At 37.3% G+C, this 16,666-nt stretch overlaps 4 protein-coding genes and 1 long non-coding RNA gene across 8 annotated transcripts in view; 3 read left to right on the top strand and 2 right to left on the bottom strand.

Moving 5' to 3' along the window:
- Positions 1-184: 184 nt before the first annotated feature.
- LOC123319080 (MORN repeat-containing protein 4 homolog) lies at positions 185-1,355 on the top strand. Its single transcript, XM_044905926.1, has 4 exons — positions 185-240; positions 766-952; positions 1,006-1,115; positions 1,172-1,355. Exons 1-4 carry the CDS (start codon positions 231-233, stop codon positions 1,339-1,341), a joined length of 477 nt encoding a protein of 158 aa, XP_044761861.1. The 5' UTR covers positions 185-230; the 3' UTR covers positions 1,342-1,355.
- A 425-nt stretch (positions 1,356-1,780) lies between these two features.
- On the top strand, positions 1,781-4,761 carry LOC123318516 (male-specific lethal 3 homolog). Of its 2 annotated transcripts, XM_044905154.1 has the most exons (9): positions 1,781-2,015; positions 2,066-2,134; positions 2,190-2,299; positions 2,674-2,920; positions 2,974-3,131; positions 3,184-3,330; positions 3,504-3,725; positions 3,882-4,115; positions 4,286-4,761. In XM_044905154.1, exons 1-9 carry the CDS (start codon positions 1,914-1,916, stop codon positions 4,338-4,340), a joined length of 1,344 nt encoding a protein of 447 aa, XP_044761089.1. In that variant the 5' UTR covers positions 1,781-1,913; the 3' UTR covers positions 4,341-4,761. The 2 variants fall into 2 exon arrangements, with proteins under 2 accessions (XP_044761089.1, XP_044761090.1); XM_044905155.1 differs by lacking the exons at positions 1,781-2,015; positions 2,066-2,134; positions 2,190-2,299 and adding an exon at positions 2,353-2,514.
- Positions 4,354-16,666, bottom strand: part of LOC123318513 (inverted formin-2) — a 50,975-nt gene continuing 38,662 nt past the window's right edge. For all 3 annotated transcript variants that reach the window (XM_044905149.1, XM_044905151.1, XM_044905150.1), the window contains exon 27: positions 4,354-5,767. In XM_044905149.1, coding sequence (XP_044761084.1) covers positions 5,330-5,767 — 438 coding nt within the window. In that variant the 3' untranslated portion in view covers positions 4,354-5,329. The remainder of the gene's footprint in view (positions 5,768-16,666) is intronic.
- Positions 6,027-15,252, top strand: LOC123318514 (leishmanolysin-like peptidase). The gene is made up of 6 exons (XM_044905152.1): positions 6,027-6,775; positions 9,018-9,384; positions 12,279-12,531; positions 12,666-12,911; positions 12,974-13,220; positions 14,608-15,252. Exons 1-6 carry the CDS (start codon positions 6,192-6,194, stop codon positions 14,912-14,914), a joined length of 2,004 nt encoding a protein of 667 aa, XP_044761087.1. The 5' UTR covers positions 6,027-6,191; the 3' UTR covers positions 14,915-15,252.
- Positions 7,520-9,434, bottom strand: LOC123318518. Its single transcript, XR_006538317.1, has 2 exons — positions 9,298-9,434; positions 7,520-8,837 (listed from the first exon to the last, which is right to left on the bottom strand). It is a non-coding gene; the product is annotated as an uncharacterized LOC123318518 (long non-coding RNA).

Raw genomic sequence — 16,666 nt, 5'->3', positions numbered from 1 at the left:
AATAAAATTAAGGATTCCTAAACATTTTTCTCGAAAAACCTCATCTGAAAAACTAACCGATTTAATTCCCAATGTCTTTATATCGTTTATTTATCATTTCTCGATATAGGTAACTAATATACGACAGTCCTACTTATAAGGTTTTCTGCTGATCGATATTAGAAGTCTTACAAAACCAGCCTGACATTCTTTACCGTAAATTTGAAGCCCTCACAATTGAATTGTGGTGCATGAAAATGAGTAAGTATCCTGTGATGAATATTAGCAGGACGTTGATAGTTTCGATAAGATATTATTTCACATAGTAGATTGACTCCATTGGATAAGCCCTCATTTATGAGTAGATTTTGATTAAGACTATCGAATTATAAAACTCAACTCCCAACATAGTTCTCTACGCCATTTCCTCATTGAATTTCCACATATAAATAACTGGTTGAAAGTGAAGTGAGGCAAGGTAAGTTTTCTCGACGAGAAAGAAGAGATTTCGAATTAGGCCCTTCTATGGATTCACTTTTTCAGAAATAGAAGTAGGTAATTTTCTGAATAAATCTTTTCGATTGGTAAAACTGGTGCTGCACTGGATCACAGAATATCAAATATCTGTTTTGACCATAGACATAGACAAAGAGGGATATTCGATTTTGAGTATGCACTCAATGCGCACCAGTTTTGCCAACGAAATATTCTATTACAGCGAATTCCATTGGTAGAACTAGCTTCAGATCTTTTGGAATGATTGTTGATTGTAGTGATTTTTTATAGCTGGAATTGCAGTAAGTGGCGGTTTTCATTACAAAGATAATACACAATATGTGGGAACCTGGGACTCTTCAGGTAAACCACATGGTGAAGGCCATCTTTCCTTCTCGGATGGCATGCGTTACAGCGGCTGTTTCGAAAATGGAAAATTCAACGGATTAGGGGTACTGGTTTTTCCAGATGGTGCTAGGTAATTGGAAACGATGGTGTCATCTGAAATTCTACTCTGTTTCATTTTTGTAGATACGAAGGGGAGTTCCATAAGGGATGGTTTCATGGCTACGGAACCTTTTGGAGATCTGACAATATGCGATACGAAGGGGAGTTCAGGGGAGGTCAAATAAGTGGTTTAGGTGAATCGAAATCCTTTTTCAGTCTCAATTAGGTCATATAATTTATCTTATTTCAGGTATAATGACATTTAACGACGGCACAAATGGTTTTCCAAGACATGAGGGCTTTTTTCGGAACACTCGCCTGATTGAACCTAGAAGATGCCCAGATATTGTTGATAGGGCACAAAAACTATCATTTATGGCAAGAAATAAGTACTTCAATATCTTATACAGTGAAAATTAAACGGTCAAAACAAAGCCTTTCTTTGATTTTGCCTTCCATTCATTCAGCTTTAATTAAACTACCATTTCGAGGGGGATATTATGCTATTCCTTTTCAAATATGTGTAATGGCGAGGGTAGCGCTGGCAAAATCTAATATTTCAAATATCCAGGGAAAAATATGAGAAATTCGGTCATAGAGTATTTCAGTTGCGCCAACTGGAAAAGTGACAAGTGATATTTGACTTCTTCAGTTTTGCCAATCGCATAACTGACAACTAACCTTTCTCAGTTGTGCCAACTGACTTTTTTCAGTTGTACCAACTGACATTTTTCAGTTGTGCCAACTGACCTTTTTCAGTTGTGCCAACCGAAGAAGTGACAAGTGAATTCTTTGTGGTTTCTGGTCCTAGCCCACAATCATTGGCATTTGGCACCACTATCTGTCAGTTTCGGTTTATTCGAAGTTGCCTGTAATGTGAAGTGAGGTTACGTCTTTGTTTAGTGGAGAAATGTTTGGGCTTTGTTGTCCGAAATTGAAATCGGCTGAATTCAAAAGCCGCAATTCAATTTAATGGCAGAAATTATCCAAGAATGGTTTCAACTAGAGGTCTCAAACCAAAGTTTATCGAAGGAGAAAGAGTATTATGCTACGAACCTGATCCAACAAAAGCTAAAGTCTTATATGACTCGAAAGTTTGTTTGAGTCTTCTGTAACATACCCCAATATATTCAGTTTTTTACAGGTCTTAGACGTAGTATTCAATAAGGACCAGAAAGGAAAAAAAAGTGTAGAGTATTTAATACATTTCCAAGTAGGTATATACTATATGTATGTCTATTGTGTCTACTGTGTATTCCAATTTCAAGGGTTGGAATTCATCTTGGGATAGATGTGTTAGTGAAGAATTTGTTCTGAAAGATACTCCTGAAAATAGACAGCTACAATGGGATCTTGCTGAAAAGTCACAGCTACAACTGTGAGTTTGAATTTTTTCATTAGGATAACTGTCAAGTCATAAAAATGTTACCATCTTGATTCTCAACAAGTCATATGTTGAAAATGTGGGAATACTTCAGGGATTCTCTTCCAGAAACATGATATAGATTTGTTTTATACTTTATGTGATTGTGTGTTGTTAATATTTAAGTGTTTTGTCCCAAAAATGTTGACTAGAAGCCAAAGAAAGAAGAGGTGAATTACAATAACTATTTCTTGAATTAAAAATTCAATAACTATCCATTTTATTGCATTCTGAAAAATTCATAATCTTCACTGAGGTTATATTTTTGTTGAATCATGTTGATTAGTTACCATAAAATTTAAATTATGTTCAAAATGTTTGTTTTCAAGTGGTGCCTATCTGTATCGAAAAGATAGGAAAAAACCAACAAAAAAAGCGAATGAAGGTACAGCAGCTCAGTCTTCTGAGGATGGTAGTTCAGGTAGCCCGGCAAGAATGGATACAGACGAAGGACAGGCCTCAAGCAGTTCGGAAGATGAATCTTCAACTGATGGAGAATATATGCCCGTTGAAATAACACCAAATTTGAAACAGTTGTTGACAAACGACTATTATAAAATCAATAATCACAAAATGGTGAGTCTGTCCATCTTCAACCTCGTTTTATTTTTTTTTTATCATTTTTTCAGTTGCATATATTGCCTTGTGAGCCAAATGTGGCAACTATTCTTGAAATTTATTTCAAACATTATGTACATCAGCAAATGAGCAACAGCACTGAAAAAACTAGTACTAGGAATAGGAGCAATCCTCCACCGAAACCTTCTCTTATGGAAATACACAAAACGTGAGAAATTTTTTAAAACTCACCTCATGATGTTTCATTTTATTTTTTGCAGGATTTTATCATTTAGGGAATTTCTAGATGGCGTCAGAATTTATTTCGATAATTATTTGAACGACTTACTCTTGTATAAAGATGAAAAAGGTCCGAATCTTTATCCGACGTCTCAAGCGGTATATCCATCAATCACATCTATGAATCCGTAAGCATCGTATTAGATGAATAAATAAATAGAAGTAGATTGACTTACTTGTTACTTTTCTCAATTATACTGTAAACGGCGCCTAATCAGTAAATATTCTTGTGAGAATATTATTAATTTTCTTATTTGAACGTTTATTCTTGAGATGATACATTTCCAACATTTTTTCTAAGAGTTCTGCAAGACACTAAAGCAAAACGAAACAAGAAATCAGCGACTGAAGCAGAGAATGGGGTTCAAAAAAATAGAATTGCTGAGCAGGAGAGCAATGTCGGTACTTCAAGAAAGAAGTCGTTGAGGTCGTATGCAAATCAAGAGAATCAACAAGCTTCAAATGGTAGCATCGGCGCAGTGGAAGCTGTTGCTATCGCCAACAATGACAAACCTGGTTCCAGGTAAGAATGGTCGATTTATAGGTAATGAAATATCTTGGACACAATTTTATTTTTAAACGTTGACAACGAAAATTCTCAATGTGAAAATGCCGCCACTAATAAGCTGAGAGTGAACGTAGGTTAGGAACATAGAAAAGTTTTTGATTTTGCTTACAGTGTTGCCAGTAGCAGTTCAGCGGAAACTTCCGCTGGTCCATCTTCAGCAGATTCTATCACTTGGAAAGCCCTTCCAGATTTTGTGTATAATCAACGACCTCTGCCACCATGTTTGGTTTACGGAGCTACACACCTGACTAGACTGATGGTGAAAATATCAGATATTTTAGCTGCTTCCACCATAACACAGGAAAAACTGAAGGTTGTTGTTGAACATTTAGAACTTCTTATAGAGTAAGTGTTATACTGGATATTTATATTATATAAGATGTTGACTTCTGAGAATCCCGACGTGAATTTACAGAAATTTCACTAGTCATCGAAAAAACCATAGAGTTTATGAGGTTTATTAACTTCACGTTATACTACTTACGTCAATGGCAATTCGTCTCTTTTTCTTCCAGTTTCCTGAGTGACCATAGTGAATGGTTTGGTGATAAGTATTACAGAGTGGCTTAGAAAAACAACAATCTGATTTGAATTGTCTATTTCTGGTGGATATTTGGTAACAAATGAATGTATATGTATAAATTAGTTATTTCATTATGTATAAAAATAGAAAAGATCTTTAATAATAATTGTCCTATATCTTAAGTGAGTTGTAAGTGCAGATGAATAAGTAGCATTGATTAATTTATTTTAGCTGATAAACTTACTCGTAATACTGAAATATCGACTGAGAAAGAGATTACAATTAGAAATTTTAGCATGTAACGATATACATTAAGAGAAAAATAAAAAATAAATATACAATGTTTAGAATTAAGATTTTAAAAAACTTTTAGAAATATTTTCTGTAGACTCTAGTTTAAGACTTCTCTTTTATACCATTACTTTTAATAATTCTTGAGACCTGACCATTAAAATGAATTATTTTTTAGATTTTTATTTATTCATTCTCTGAAAACTCGAGTTTCTTGAAGGCACTTGCTGGAGGGCAAAGCTAACCTCAAAAACCTTTCCTACCCTAAAAGGTTTTGAAAATTGATCGAATAGCGAATCGTTTAACTGAATAATTTGCTTATGAATACTTTTAACAGGGTGAGGGTTGAAATTTAATGCGGAATTTGATTGTAAGGTTATTGGGAAAAAACCTTTAATCATATTTAGCACCTGAACGCTAAATATTTCAGGTATTATAAACAGTCTTGGATTTTTCGTTGTTTAAAAATACAGGTTCAAGTCAATTAAGACATTTGATGTTCAGATATGAACATCGATTTTATTCGATATTTATGATATTGCACGTAATCGAATCAAGAAAAGTTGATCCGTGAATTTGATAAAACTTAATTACATGGAATGAACTAAGTTTTCGCTTTAAACTAAACGATGGAATTCATAAAGAAAAAAAATTGAATTCCGCCGATCGTTTCAAATTTAAATTGTTATGCGGCTTTTTTTAAGCTGCGTCAATTAACCTTTATTACTATTTTCTACATCTCGGTTCAGTTCCTCGATTTAACAGATGTCCTATTTGGGGTAACATTTGAGTTTATTTTGGTAGCGCTAGAAGTGGTGGGTTTCATGAAAGACTGTCCCTGTGGTCTTGGAGGTTTGCTTGAGCTACCACTGGAGCTACTGACGGAAGACACCCTTTTTAAAGGCACTTTATTATTACCCGTAGTTAGAGGCGATCTGACTGATGAACTTTTCGAGATCGTCGATATTTTCGTGTTGGTAACATTGGAGATACCACTCCTCAATGGATTCCTCTTGACAGTGTTGGTAGAGGCAGAGCTGTTGAGGGAGCTTCTCGAACTGACGATGCTGTTCCGAGAGTTTGATCGTTGCACTCTAACTGGTTTCTTGGCGGTCACGCTGTTCTGTGAGTCGGTTTTTCTTAAACTGAGCGATCGGGCCGGAGTTACTGGCTTTTTGGCTTCCTGAAACGATAAAGTTGAAATTGACAAACATCTCAATGAATAAAAATGAAACTGCGAAATTAAAGGAACCTGTAGAAGATGGTGGACATATTAATTTATTATTCGAACATTGGCAAACCTGCGGAATTTCACGACCAACAACGAAACGGAGAGTATCCTAATATTTGCCACGAAACTCGTCGCCCACGCGCTCATTCAATAAATTATTCCTTTCTCTTTCGTTCAGCGCAGCATAGGTTCTTCGCCCTCCTCTCAAAACCAGTATTGCGTCAAGTTTCCTTCAGTGCACCGCGGTACCGACGCGGATCTGGCTGGTTAATTCGCACCGAATCGCGGAGAAAAAGATTATCGCATTCTGTGACGGTAGGTCCACAAGTACGCTATAAATGTCAGAGTGACAATAAACATTAACCTAGTTTACGCGATGTTTTCATGGGAAGCTATGGAAACGGAGTGCTGCTGGAAATTACACCTGTTATTAACAATAATTGGAGTTTTTGGTTTGGGCGTGGAAAATGTGACTGCGGCTAAAGTCTGCAATCACTTGTACCCGAAACATGACGAAGTTATGCACACGCAAATCGAACCGTTTCATGTTATGAAAAAAAGGAGCGCGGATCAACCTCTGAGGATACTTTTGAGGTACGACGACAGCGTTCACAGACTGGACGACGAAAGATTCATTCTGATAAATAACACGATTCTACCTGAGGCTGTGCAATTTTGGGAGAAGGCACTGTACGTGAGGAGGGTTGAGAATGTAATCAGACTAACGAGAAAGTGTCAGGATACTCAAATATTCGTCAAAGACGGGGTTACTTATTGCATTGGGCAATGTAAGGAAAAAACGACTTGTGGGGAAGTTGAAGTTCCGGAGGAACATTTGGAGGCGTGTAGGGTTTGTAATTTTGTGGGGAAAGACTGTCATGTTGTAGAAGGGTCCCCCCAGGGGCCTGGTGTGAGGGACGCCGATTTTATCTTCTATATTTCTGCCATGCAAACTGAGAGGTGAGTATAAAAAAAACTTCATGCCTAATCATTTACTATATAACTTCTATTCACATGGTTTTCCTAACAGATTTTAAGAAATTTCAGTGCAGCAGCTTCAAAATTCAAGAACCATGATTGAAACAAACCTTCAGAAATCCAGTCAGAAGACGCGCATTTTGAATCGAAACAAAATTATTTGCATGCTTGAATATGTGCCTTAATGCCATCTTCACCATCTTCAGAAGTCTACTGAAATTTATGAAAATCGGATTAGCAGTTTCAGAGATTCCCGCAATTTCCGAAACTTCGTCTTGGACTCAGAATGGAATGATTTTCTTTCCATCGATTTGAAATTTTGAAGAAAAATGCATCGCTGAAACCACAGAGGTTGTGCCTGATGATTTTCAGCGGCTGAATTTATGACCCACAGCCACAAAAGTGGCTCTGCAAATTCCCGATTCAAGTTTAAATGTATTCTGCTATTTACATACGCTAATTGGAAATGTTGACAATATTCCCGCGCCAACTTGGCTTTCAAAACAATATCAGTGGGAGGATAACTGATACAGGATATATTCAAAACAGGCTATCGCAGTTACAAATTAGTTTTCAGGTTTCCCCGTATCCTCGAACATTTCTCCAACAGTTCGGGAATTTAATCTCTAATGCGATTGGTTTTGAATAAACGGAATAAGTCGTTATTATTGCGGATAAATGAAGAAAAACATCCGTTATCCGACGTGGAATTACCAATACTACATAAATAGTACAATAATTTGTTTATTGATTAATTTTAACGCCAGTTAAACCAGCATTCTAATAGGTGTAAGAATTCTCAGGGTCATCCGGAGCTCTGCATGTAAATAAGAACTTTTTTCGTAGAAATACAGGTTCTATCAGTATTTGCTGACGCTTGCATTCTTGCTGAATAGGGCTGCGTAGCTTGTTAGAAAAGTTGACTTCCCATTCGACTTACGCTCATCATAGAACGGGAAAAAAGTTGAAATATTTCAATGATCTTGAAACAAATCAACCTCTTCGTGAAATTTGCAGGTTTTCTACAGGTAATAATGAACTGAAACCACAATCACTAGTTTGCGAGTGAATATTTCCGAGCTTGAGTTGGATCTTGTTGAGAGAAAAAAGAAATCTTACCATGCAACAGAAAATCAAGAGAGTTCCTCGAAATGACGTACCTTCGTCAAACAAAATCAAAATTCTATAAACGTCAGTTCAGAATCAAGAAAACGAACACAAATAACTAAGAAGAAGAATAAAATTCCATGGTCATTCGATTTGACATTGACACCATAGATGATTCAGAAACTTGAGATGTGAACATTGAAGAAGGTTGCAGCCAAAAACTTCGTTCTATGCTCAAATATTGTAATACATATTTTCAAATAAATAGACGATCAAACAAACAATCTTTCGATTAATACGAAACCTTTTTGGTCAGTTACCTCACGAGTATTTGTCTCAAATACCCTGATATTTCGCCTTGTAGACGAACATTTATGCTGGCTGCTGAAGTTATACCAACGAAAGAAACCCAGTTTCAAAAATGCCCTATTGCTTCCAAACTTTCCCATCTCACTTGGAGAAAAGTTTAGTCTATTCCCTCATAAATACGCTATGGGACTGTCAACCTTAAGCCGGCATTTCTCGCATAACTTAATAATTCACAAGGTATGCCTCTGTTAGAACGGCAAGATACCCGATATTCATCATTTCAACTTCTTGGAGTTTCTATTCTACAACGTCCCTTCGACATTTACCGGGACAAACTTTCGTATTGTGTCAGCTATTCCGCATACCTAATTGAATTTTTTCTCACGCTTAAACGCCCAACTGCGCCTCGTCGGAGTCAATGTCTTCGATATCGATTTTCTCCGTGGAAATTTGAGGATTCTAAGGGTTAAGTTTGAACTCCGCCGTTTGCTATAGTTATAGGATAATTGATCTGCTTCCAACTGCGGTGCAACACGAAGGGTATCGGTTAAAGGTTAAAAGATGAAGAGCTTCCGTTTACGAACGACAACATTATTTTGTTGGTCTCGGTTACTCGCTACAGATCCACCTAAAAATCAATTTTCAGACTTGAAAGTAAATCGACAGGCACCAGAATTTCACTGAAGATATGTAGCTCATGCTGAGCGGGGAGTAAAAGAGGTTAACCAAGAAAAACATCTCCATACTGACCATAGAAAACAGAAGACCATCTCGACCAAACTGTCAATCTTTCTTTGTATAATTCCAGATGTAACAAACCCCTAACGGTGGCCTACGCGGCCCACTGTCAACAGGAAACCGCCCTGGACAGGCCGATAGCCGGTCACGCGAACCTATGCCCGGATAGCATCAGTACCAAGAGGCAGGATCTGGAGATATTGCTGTCCACGGTTAAGCACGAAATACTCCACGCTCTCGGCTTCTCGATGAGCCTATTTGCCTTCTACAGAGACCCAGACGGCACTCCCTACACGCCCAGGAACAACGACACCGGCAAACCTTTCCTCAACGAAAAATTGCAGACTTACCAGTGGAGCGATAAAGTCATCAAAACGTTCGTGAGGAAGAACTGGTTGGTGAAATCGGGCGTCATGCCTAGACCGGTGGATATGATGGTAAGTGATTCCTAAGATCATCATCAATAATACGATCTTCACATAGCCAAATTACTTTTTTTTGAGGTTATTATGGACGATCATAGATCTGTGTGGCCAAAGTCTGATCATAAAATCTATCACAGATCGGGGATTTCATATCGATCGATCACATAGAATATTGTTTTTAGCCTCAGTATTTTAGAATTTAATTATGATTTTTTTGGGTAATTTTCCATAAAACTAAAGTTCGATTGGAATAGACAAGGTTGAAATATTTGTCCAAACCGCTGCGTCACCAAGCAAAAATAGAAAAAATCCGAAAAAATGATAGCTGCCAAAATAGGAGGTTATTCGATGAACCTGTCATGTGGATCATAAAGTAAATCGTGGGGTGTTTTCTGTGATGCGTATTTTGGTTGTTTTCATCAAATCATGACCGCGAGCTGCATCCGTATCAATTTCACCGGGATTTCCCGACAAATTAACAGCCGTTTACGATAAGAAGACACGACTTATTCTTGGAACGACCACGAATCAAGCTCGCGCCGCGTTAATTAATCTAATTAACGCCGACAGTTCCGTTTACGAGGATGAACCACAAACAATACAAGCGTCCAATTAACACACAATGTGGGTGACAGGCTGTGCTAACTGATACACGCCTCGAAATCTAAAAGAAAAAATTCCCACGATACGTTACGAATTACAATAATAATTGTTTCACTGTCGCGAAGCTCATTCATCTCGAGCTTCGTGATGTAACAGATTGGCTGGAAAAAACTGGATGTACGATTTGAGTAGCGTAAAACTCGGCTCATTATGAAATTATGGTAATTTGTGGGTACTTCGGATGTGGAATTCTGCCGTTGACTGGCTAATTTCGTTCAATGCATTGAAGCGAATCGACCTTTTGGTTTATTGTTTCTGTAAATTAACCTTTGGGATTGGTCACGAGTAGAAATTCTTCTTCCTTTTACTATGTCCACGGCTGCTTAGGCCATTCGGACAAATTTCCACATCAGCTGAATGAGCCTGCTGCTAAGCAGATCTGGGTAATTCCAATACTCAATCGTAAGAACTCAGTAAATTTTTCATAACGAACACCTAACCCAAATAAACCATCTGACAGATCGAAAAACAAATTTTCACCATAGTTAAAGGAAGAAGAAGAAGAGGAAGAAGAAATTTTCTCCATTCGTGCTAATAGAAATTCAAGAACGTTTTTTTTCGAAACACTCGTTATATCTTCAACTCGCGTGTCAATTGATAGAGCTGAATAAAGAACAAATGATACTTTCTATTGTGTGGGAATTTCGTACCGGTCAAAGCGAAAGGAACATCATTATCGTCGTATTATATGCGATTCTTTGTTCTATGTTCTGAATTATCATCGAACAATCGGGCATCCAAAAAATGGTCGATTCAGGGAAACCCTGACTGCATATTATCAGATCACGTGAACTACGTCGTATTTCGATCGATTTATGTTGTTTAGGTTCCTTTAATGTTTTCGCAACAGACGAATATTTCAAGTTCAATGGGTCAATTGGCTCGTTTTATACTCGTCGTATATTTGACTATGAATGATGCTTTGTTGTTTTCCAATGTTGGAAACAGATTAATTGGATGAGACAGTGGAATAAGGAAATAAGGCTCTTTCTTTCTAGAGTCTGAGAAATATTCCAACTTAAACCATCCCAAATAAACATTTATGGAAATATGATTTTTCTTCTTCTTCTTCTCTAATCCAATCTTAATCTTTGGTCAAGCGAACTTTGCCATTGGTTACCATTTGCTTACATTCATGATACATTCGTACTGTTGAACTATCCTAATCTTACTTAATTCAAAATATGTTTTGAAAGATTGACCAGTCCGTGAGTCATTATAATTTTGGGCGACAAAATTGTCAACAAGCTCCCAAATAAAACGTGCATGTTTGCATGAGAATTGAAATCAAATTCGATTTCTGAATAAATCCCCTTATCATACTTTGTTGAGTGGGAATTTGAATACCGTCATATTTCTCGTTTCCAGTAAATCGATTTTGTTGTTTTATGTCAACAGAGGATTTCTTCAAATTAATTTTCTGGGAAACGAGCACTCAATTTGAACGTAAGGATTCTTCGGAATAAAGTCTTGAACGTTCAAAGAGGAATTAATGAATTCCTCAGGTATGCGAAGAACTTGAACGTCAAATTAGATTATCATTCGTTCGAATTTTTCATCAAACATCGTAGGTTCTATCCAGGCAATACGCTAATCGGTGAGCAGCTAGTTGGAGAAACTAAAGAAAAACTTATGTTCCATCGTACGAATCTCATTAGATATTTATCTGAAGTTTCTATTCGACTGGCGAAATTATAATTGAGTCACATCACATGTTCGGAAAGTAAACAACGGAAGAAATGTGAAATTTGGTTCAGAGAGATGTGGAATCACAATGAGTTGTTAGTTTGGTAGTTGACGTTGCTGAATTAGAAATTATTAAGAATTCATTTACGAACTGTACTTATAGTTAAGGAGGATATAAATGATTTCTGTACAAAATTGTGTTTGGAAGATAAATTTGGAAATATGGAATTCACAATGCATAGTGAAGAGATCGCTTGGACGGCATAGCTATCTTTCTTATGCTTTAATACGTGTAAAGGGGAGCGTACACCAAAGTAGCGTAGCACTGACATGGCACATACATGACAAAGGCGATACATAATTTTCAGATATCGCACATGTGACTGAAGTGTCACTTGCCTTTGTCTACGCTACTTTGGTAGGCGTTCCAACTTCAATCAAAGCAAAAATTACTTTTCTACCTTATTCTAGGGGACTGATGATGTAAAATTCATATCCTTCATACTTCAGAGCGAAGTTCAAGAAACGCATTTCACTTTCGTTCGTTTTATTTGCAGGTAACACCAAACGTGGTCAGGGAAGTGAGGAACTACTTCAACTGCTCCCAGTTAGAAGGCGCCGAACTAGAAGACCAGGGTGAGGACGGTACGGTGTTGACGCATTGGGAGAAGAGGGTCTTCGAAAACGAAGCCATGACAGGTACCCACACCCAGAACCCAATAATCTCAAGGATAACCTTGGCTCTGATGGAAGACACCGGTTGGTACACGGCCAATTATTCGCAAGCCGGTGAAATGACATGGGGAAAAGGTTTGTCCCCACTTTAATCTCTCTAACAGCGCTTCTGAGTGTATGTGGAGTTCTTCAAGGTTCTGTTCGGGGCTCAATTTTATTCGTTTGTATCCCAATTGACACGTGATTCGAATATTCCCGTTTTCTTTCAGGTTTAGGCTGCGATTTCGTGATGAGGAGCTGCAAGGAATGGATATCGATGAAGGCTGATAGGGGGATGTCCATACATCCCTTCTGCAACAAGGTGAAGCGAGATCCGCTGCAAACGGAATGCACGGACGACAGAACCTCTGTCGCCCTTTGTAACCTGATCAGACACGAGCAGATCCTGCCGAAGATCTACCAGAATTTCGACCAGATCAAATACGTCGAATCTGGGGAGGAGGGCTATTACGGAGGTTAGACCAATGACGTAGTATATCGATCTGAAATCGAATTGTTGGTATTTTTTTTCATGCAGGTTCCGTGGCGTTAGCCGATTACTGCCCCTACATACAGGAGTTCACTTGGAAGGCCAAGAACGTGGTTGTGAGGGGTTCCCACTGTCAGTTCGTGGAGAACAACCCCAAGCCCGAGAAGAATTTCGCTCTGGAACGATACGGTAACATGTCTCTGTGCTTCGAGCATTCTGGTCATATGTGGGAGGAACGGTCGTGTAAGCAGATGAGGCAGTGGCAGCATTGGGGTTCCGGCTGCTATGGTTACAGGTGAGATGATCTGGGATGTTTGCGATTATGACAAGAGTGACGCTCTCAGTATATTCCCCAAAACCTCTATGGTTCTCACGAAATTAGACCCGTTTGCACCAAACGCACTTAGTGTTAAGTGTCCCTTAAAATGAACCCTTAACTTAAATTACGTTGCACCAACTGTTAAGTGACATTTAAATGGCTGAAGCTAGCCTTAAATTTAAGCGCTCCTGTAATGACCACTTATGTATTTAAGGGCGGGATTCTAACCTAAAATAATTTGTTGAACTGGCTGCAGAACTTCCATTTTTGATGGATTTTGAAAATTGAATGAATTCATTACTGAATACCAAGCCTTTTCTTTCGCCTTTATTGTAATGCCATCAGTCTTTTTTAATTTTCAATTTGGTGTTACAAATCATACTATAGTTAGCAACAAATTATTTTCTTCAAATTCAACTTCTGTTGAGAAGCTGAAGTTGAGTGCCCTTCGTAAATTACCACCACTTGCTTGGCAATCATTCACCGTATTCGTACTAACAAGGGCATTTTCTTCACGTTCCTCTTCAACATTAGTAAAACAAATTCACACAAGACCTTACAAAGAAAGTGTTATACTTATATAAACTTAGGTACCTTTTATTTGACTATCATTATCAATATTAATGCTAATTCAACAACAGAGTAACAACAAAAAGTTGTTACTCTTTGATAACATTATAATGATATTCTTGACACTGACTGACAGGACAATAAAGTTAGGTTAATGAAATGACAACGATCATCGGCAACCGGCCAACCAATGAAATGGCTTTATTGGTCTAGGATGAAGTTGCACCAAAATGAAAAACTGAAATATCACTAGATATAAAAACTTAAGGGCCCCTTACTTAAGATTCTGTTAAGCCCCAGTCGTGCAACTGGGAATAAAATTAAGCGTCCATTAACTTTAAACGACACTTAGTTAAGTGTCGCCAACCATACTTAAGTCAAAACTGACGTAACCTTTAAATCACGAACTGACATTGATTGTCAAAGTTCACCTAATTTTCTCTGATCATCGATGGGAATCTTGTGAAATAACACTCGATTTTTCGTAGACGTCAGAATTGCCCATTTACTTACGCATTTTTGAGCTACCTCCGATAGTATATAGTTCTATTCAAAAACCTGCTCGCGATCTTCCCGAAGTTCTTGAGATACAAAATTTTCCGCGACGCCCTTTGGGCGTCGTCCATAGAACGACCACTAACTATAGTATTCATAATATCGTTTTTGGGTATATCTATTGGGTAAATGATTAATGGCAATGTGATTTCAAATATTTCCACCTTTTTTATGGTCCTCATTCTTTTTCATTATGTACGAAGTACCTACTGACAATAAAAACCACTCATGTTTCTAGGTGCGAGAACGGGAGACTCCATATACTTGTCGGCAACTACACCTATACCTGCTACCACGCAAATCAAGAGATACATATCAAGATCATAAGCAACGAGTGGCTGCACAAAGGACGTATAGTTTGCCCCCCATGCAGGGAGATCTGCGCCTCTCAGTTCACCGAGAGGGGTGAAACTTGCAAAATAGGGGACGAACCGCCACCTGCAAACTTTTATCCCAGGGACGAATTGGAGTGTTCGGCCGTCAGAATGAGGTTCGAATTGTTCGCCGTTCATCTTGTCTTTTACTTCTTTAGATGGGCCAGTTAACGTTGTCAGATGAACGTGTAAAAAGCTGCCACGTGTATTGGTTGAATACGTGGTGGCTTTTTTGCTTGATGGACACGTTAGAGCAGTATTATCGGGGATTATTCAATAATCTTCTGAACAAAAATCGAAGATCGAAAAAATTCACGAATGAATTGGATCATTAACTTCCGGCAGTTTTCTGAATTCGTAATTACTTCCTTTAAAACCAGTGCCTTCTACATTCCTCCTGTAGCGTTTTAAATGAGTTTAATGAACCAACAGTTGAAAAAAAAAAGACGTGCACGATACCTGAACTGAGTATGAATCTCGGACAATCAATAAAACATTCCAATCTATGAGATACCATATATTTATTTACCCCCCGTGATCATATAACTTAAATTTCACCGCGTATTCGTGGTCAACAATTCAACAGGTATCTACGTGTTCCTAAAAAAATTTAGAACTTTCTCCTAAATATGAATATCTTCGAAACATCGACAACAAAAAGAAATGAAACAAAACAATAAAAACTGGCGAAATATCGAAATATTTACGGCAGCATCAACTTTTAAAACGCCTGTGCCAATTAGCGAGCAAATGATTCTAAATTCTCAAAAAAGACTGACTTCATTAAACAGCTTCTTGAACCCTTCCAACTTTTGTTGGGGTTATTAGATTGTCCCCTTTGTTTGGATTCCCGTAAATGAAATTGTATCGTTTTAGCGCTTTGTCTGTGTAGCCTCAATTTAATGTCAATTAAAGCTCGAAGATCTGCAATAAACTCTCGAATGTTCAGTTGATGCATTCCACTAGGAAAGATTATTGTCATTCCCAATCTAAACTTCTAACTCTTGTGAACATTCACTTTTAATTCTGATATACTGATAGATGGTTTTACTTTTCGACGGCTGCTGAACTTTTATTAAAGTTAAAACTATCTCGCTTTATCTAAGATATGTAAGGTTTAATTAGGTTAGATCCATCATTCAACCTAATCAGGTATTTCTTCTGTGAATAATTGTACAAAAAAGTGAATTGAAAATTTTGACGTTCCTGTTTCAACTGCAATGATTGTGACCAACTTATAACAGTTGTTGTATTCCAAACCCCATTTGCCTTTCAGAATTGAACAATTAAAATGTGTACGTCCATTTTTGTGAGGACCATTATGTGTAAAACCTTGATAGTTCGAATTTACCCATCTTGATATTCTACATCTTTCCAACAATATGTTAACGATCTATATATTAGCATATGGGTGTTGAAATGGAAACTAGTTTATCTTCTGGTATTCATCGAAAATATCTCGAATGGCTACTTGCCTACCTGATATTTCGACATAACTTATGCGTTGATAATTTGTCAAAATAGTGATCAACGTTGAAGATAAAAAAGGTTCCAATATTCGTTTAAAAAAAAGCACATTCCAAGCAACTTCGGAGGCTGTGTTAGATATCATTTATGTTTGTTCTTCAGTGTGAACCGCTCAAGTGAATCAAAAGTAGTTTAAAATAGGTAGTTTATTAATTTAAAGTGGATACTCAGTTTTATAACTCATTGGGCAGATATTTATATTTTTAATTTAAGACTTCCCTATTGTATATACGAAGGTTAAGTTTTAAATTGAACTTAACCTGGAAAAATATTATACTTTTGAATATAACTGTTATATTTTTATTCGATTTCAGGACAACGACGATTATTTAAGAATTGTTTATTTAAGATATATTTGTACTAAATATATGTGATGGATGAATCATTCCAGTTGAT

The sequence above is a fragment of the Coccinella septempunctata genome, chromosome 8 (assembly GCF_907165205.1).
Source record: "Coccinella septempunctata chromosome 8, icCocSept1.1, whole genome shotgun sequence".
Lineage (NCBI taxonomy): Eukaryota > Metazoa > Arthropoda > Insecta > Coleoptera > Coccinellidae > Coccinella > Coccinella septempunctata.
This window is presented reverse-complemented; position numbering and strand designations above follow the sequence as displayed.

Excerpts from the sequence above, each read along its gene's own strand:
- LOC123319080 (XM_044905926.1), top strand. Across the intron at positions 953-1,005 it reads GTTTTTCCAGATGGTGCTAG|ATACGAAGGGGAGTTCCATA; the intron begins GTAATTGGAAAC and ends TCATTTTTGTAG. Across the intron at positions 1,116-1,171 it reads AGGTCAAATAAGTGGTTTAG|GTATAATGACATTTAACGAC; the intron begins GTGAATCGAAAT and ends ATCTTATTTCAG.
- LOC123318516 (XM_044905154.1), top strand. The coding sequence starts at position 1,914 with ATGGTTTCAACTAGAGGTCTCAAACCAAAGTTTATCGAAGGAGAAAGA. Across the intron at positions 2,135-2,189 it reads AGTATTTAATACATTTCCAA|GGTTGGAATTCATCTTGGGA; the intron begins GTAGGTATATAC and ends TCCAATTTCAAG. Across the intron at positions 2,300-2,673 it reads GAAAAGTCACAGCTACAACT|TGGTGCCTATCTGTATCGAA; the intron begins GTGAGTTTGAAT and ends TTTGTTTTCAAG.
- LOC123318514 (XM_044905152.1), top strand. The coding sequence starts at position 6,192 with ATGTTTTCATGGGAAGCTATGGAAACGGAGTGCTGCTGGAAATTACAC. Across the intron at positions 6,776-9,017 it reads TCTGCCATGCAAACTGAGAG|ATGTAACAAACCCCTAACGG; the intron begins GTGAGTATAAAA and ends GTATAATTCCAG. Across the intron at positions 12,532-12,665 it reads TGAAATGACATGGGGAAAAG|GTTTAGGCTGCGATTTCGTG; the intron begins GTTTGTCCCCAC and ends GTTTTCTTTCAG.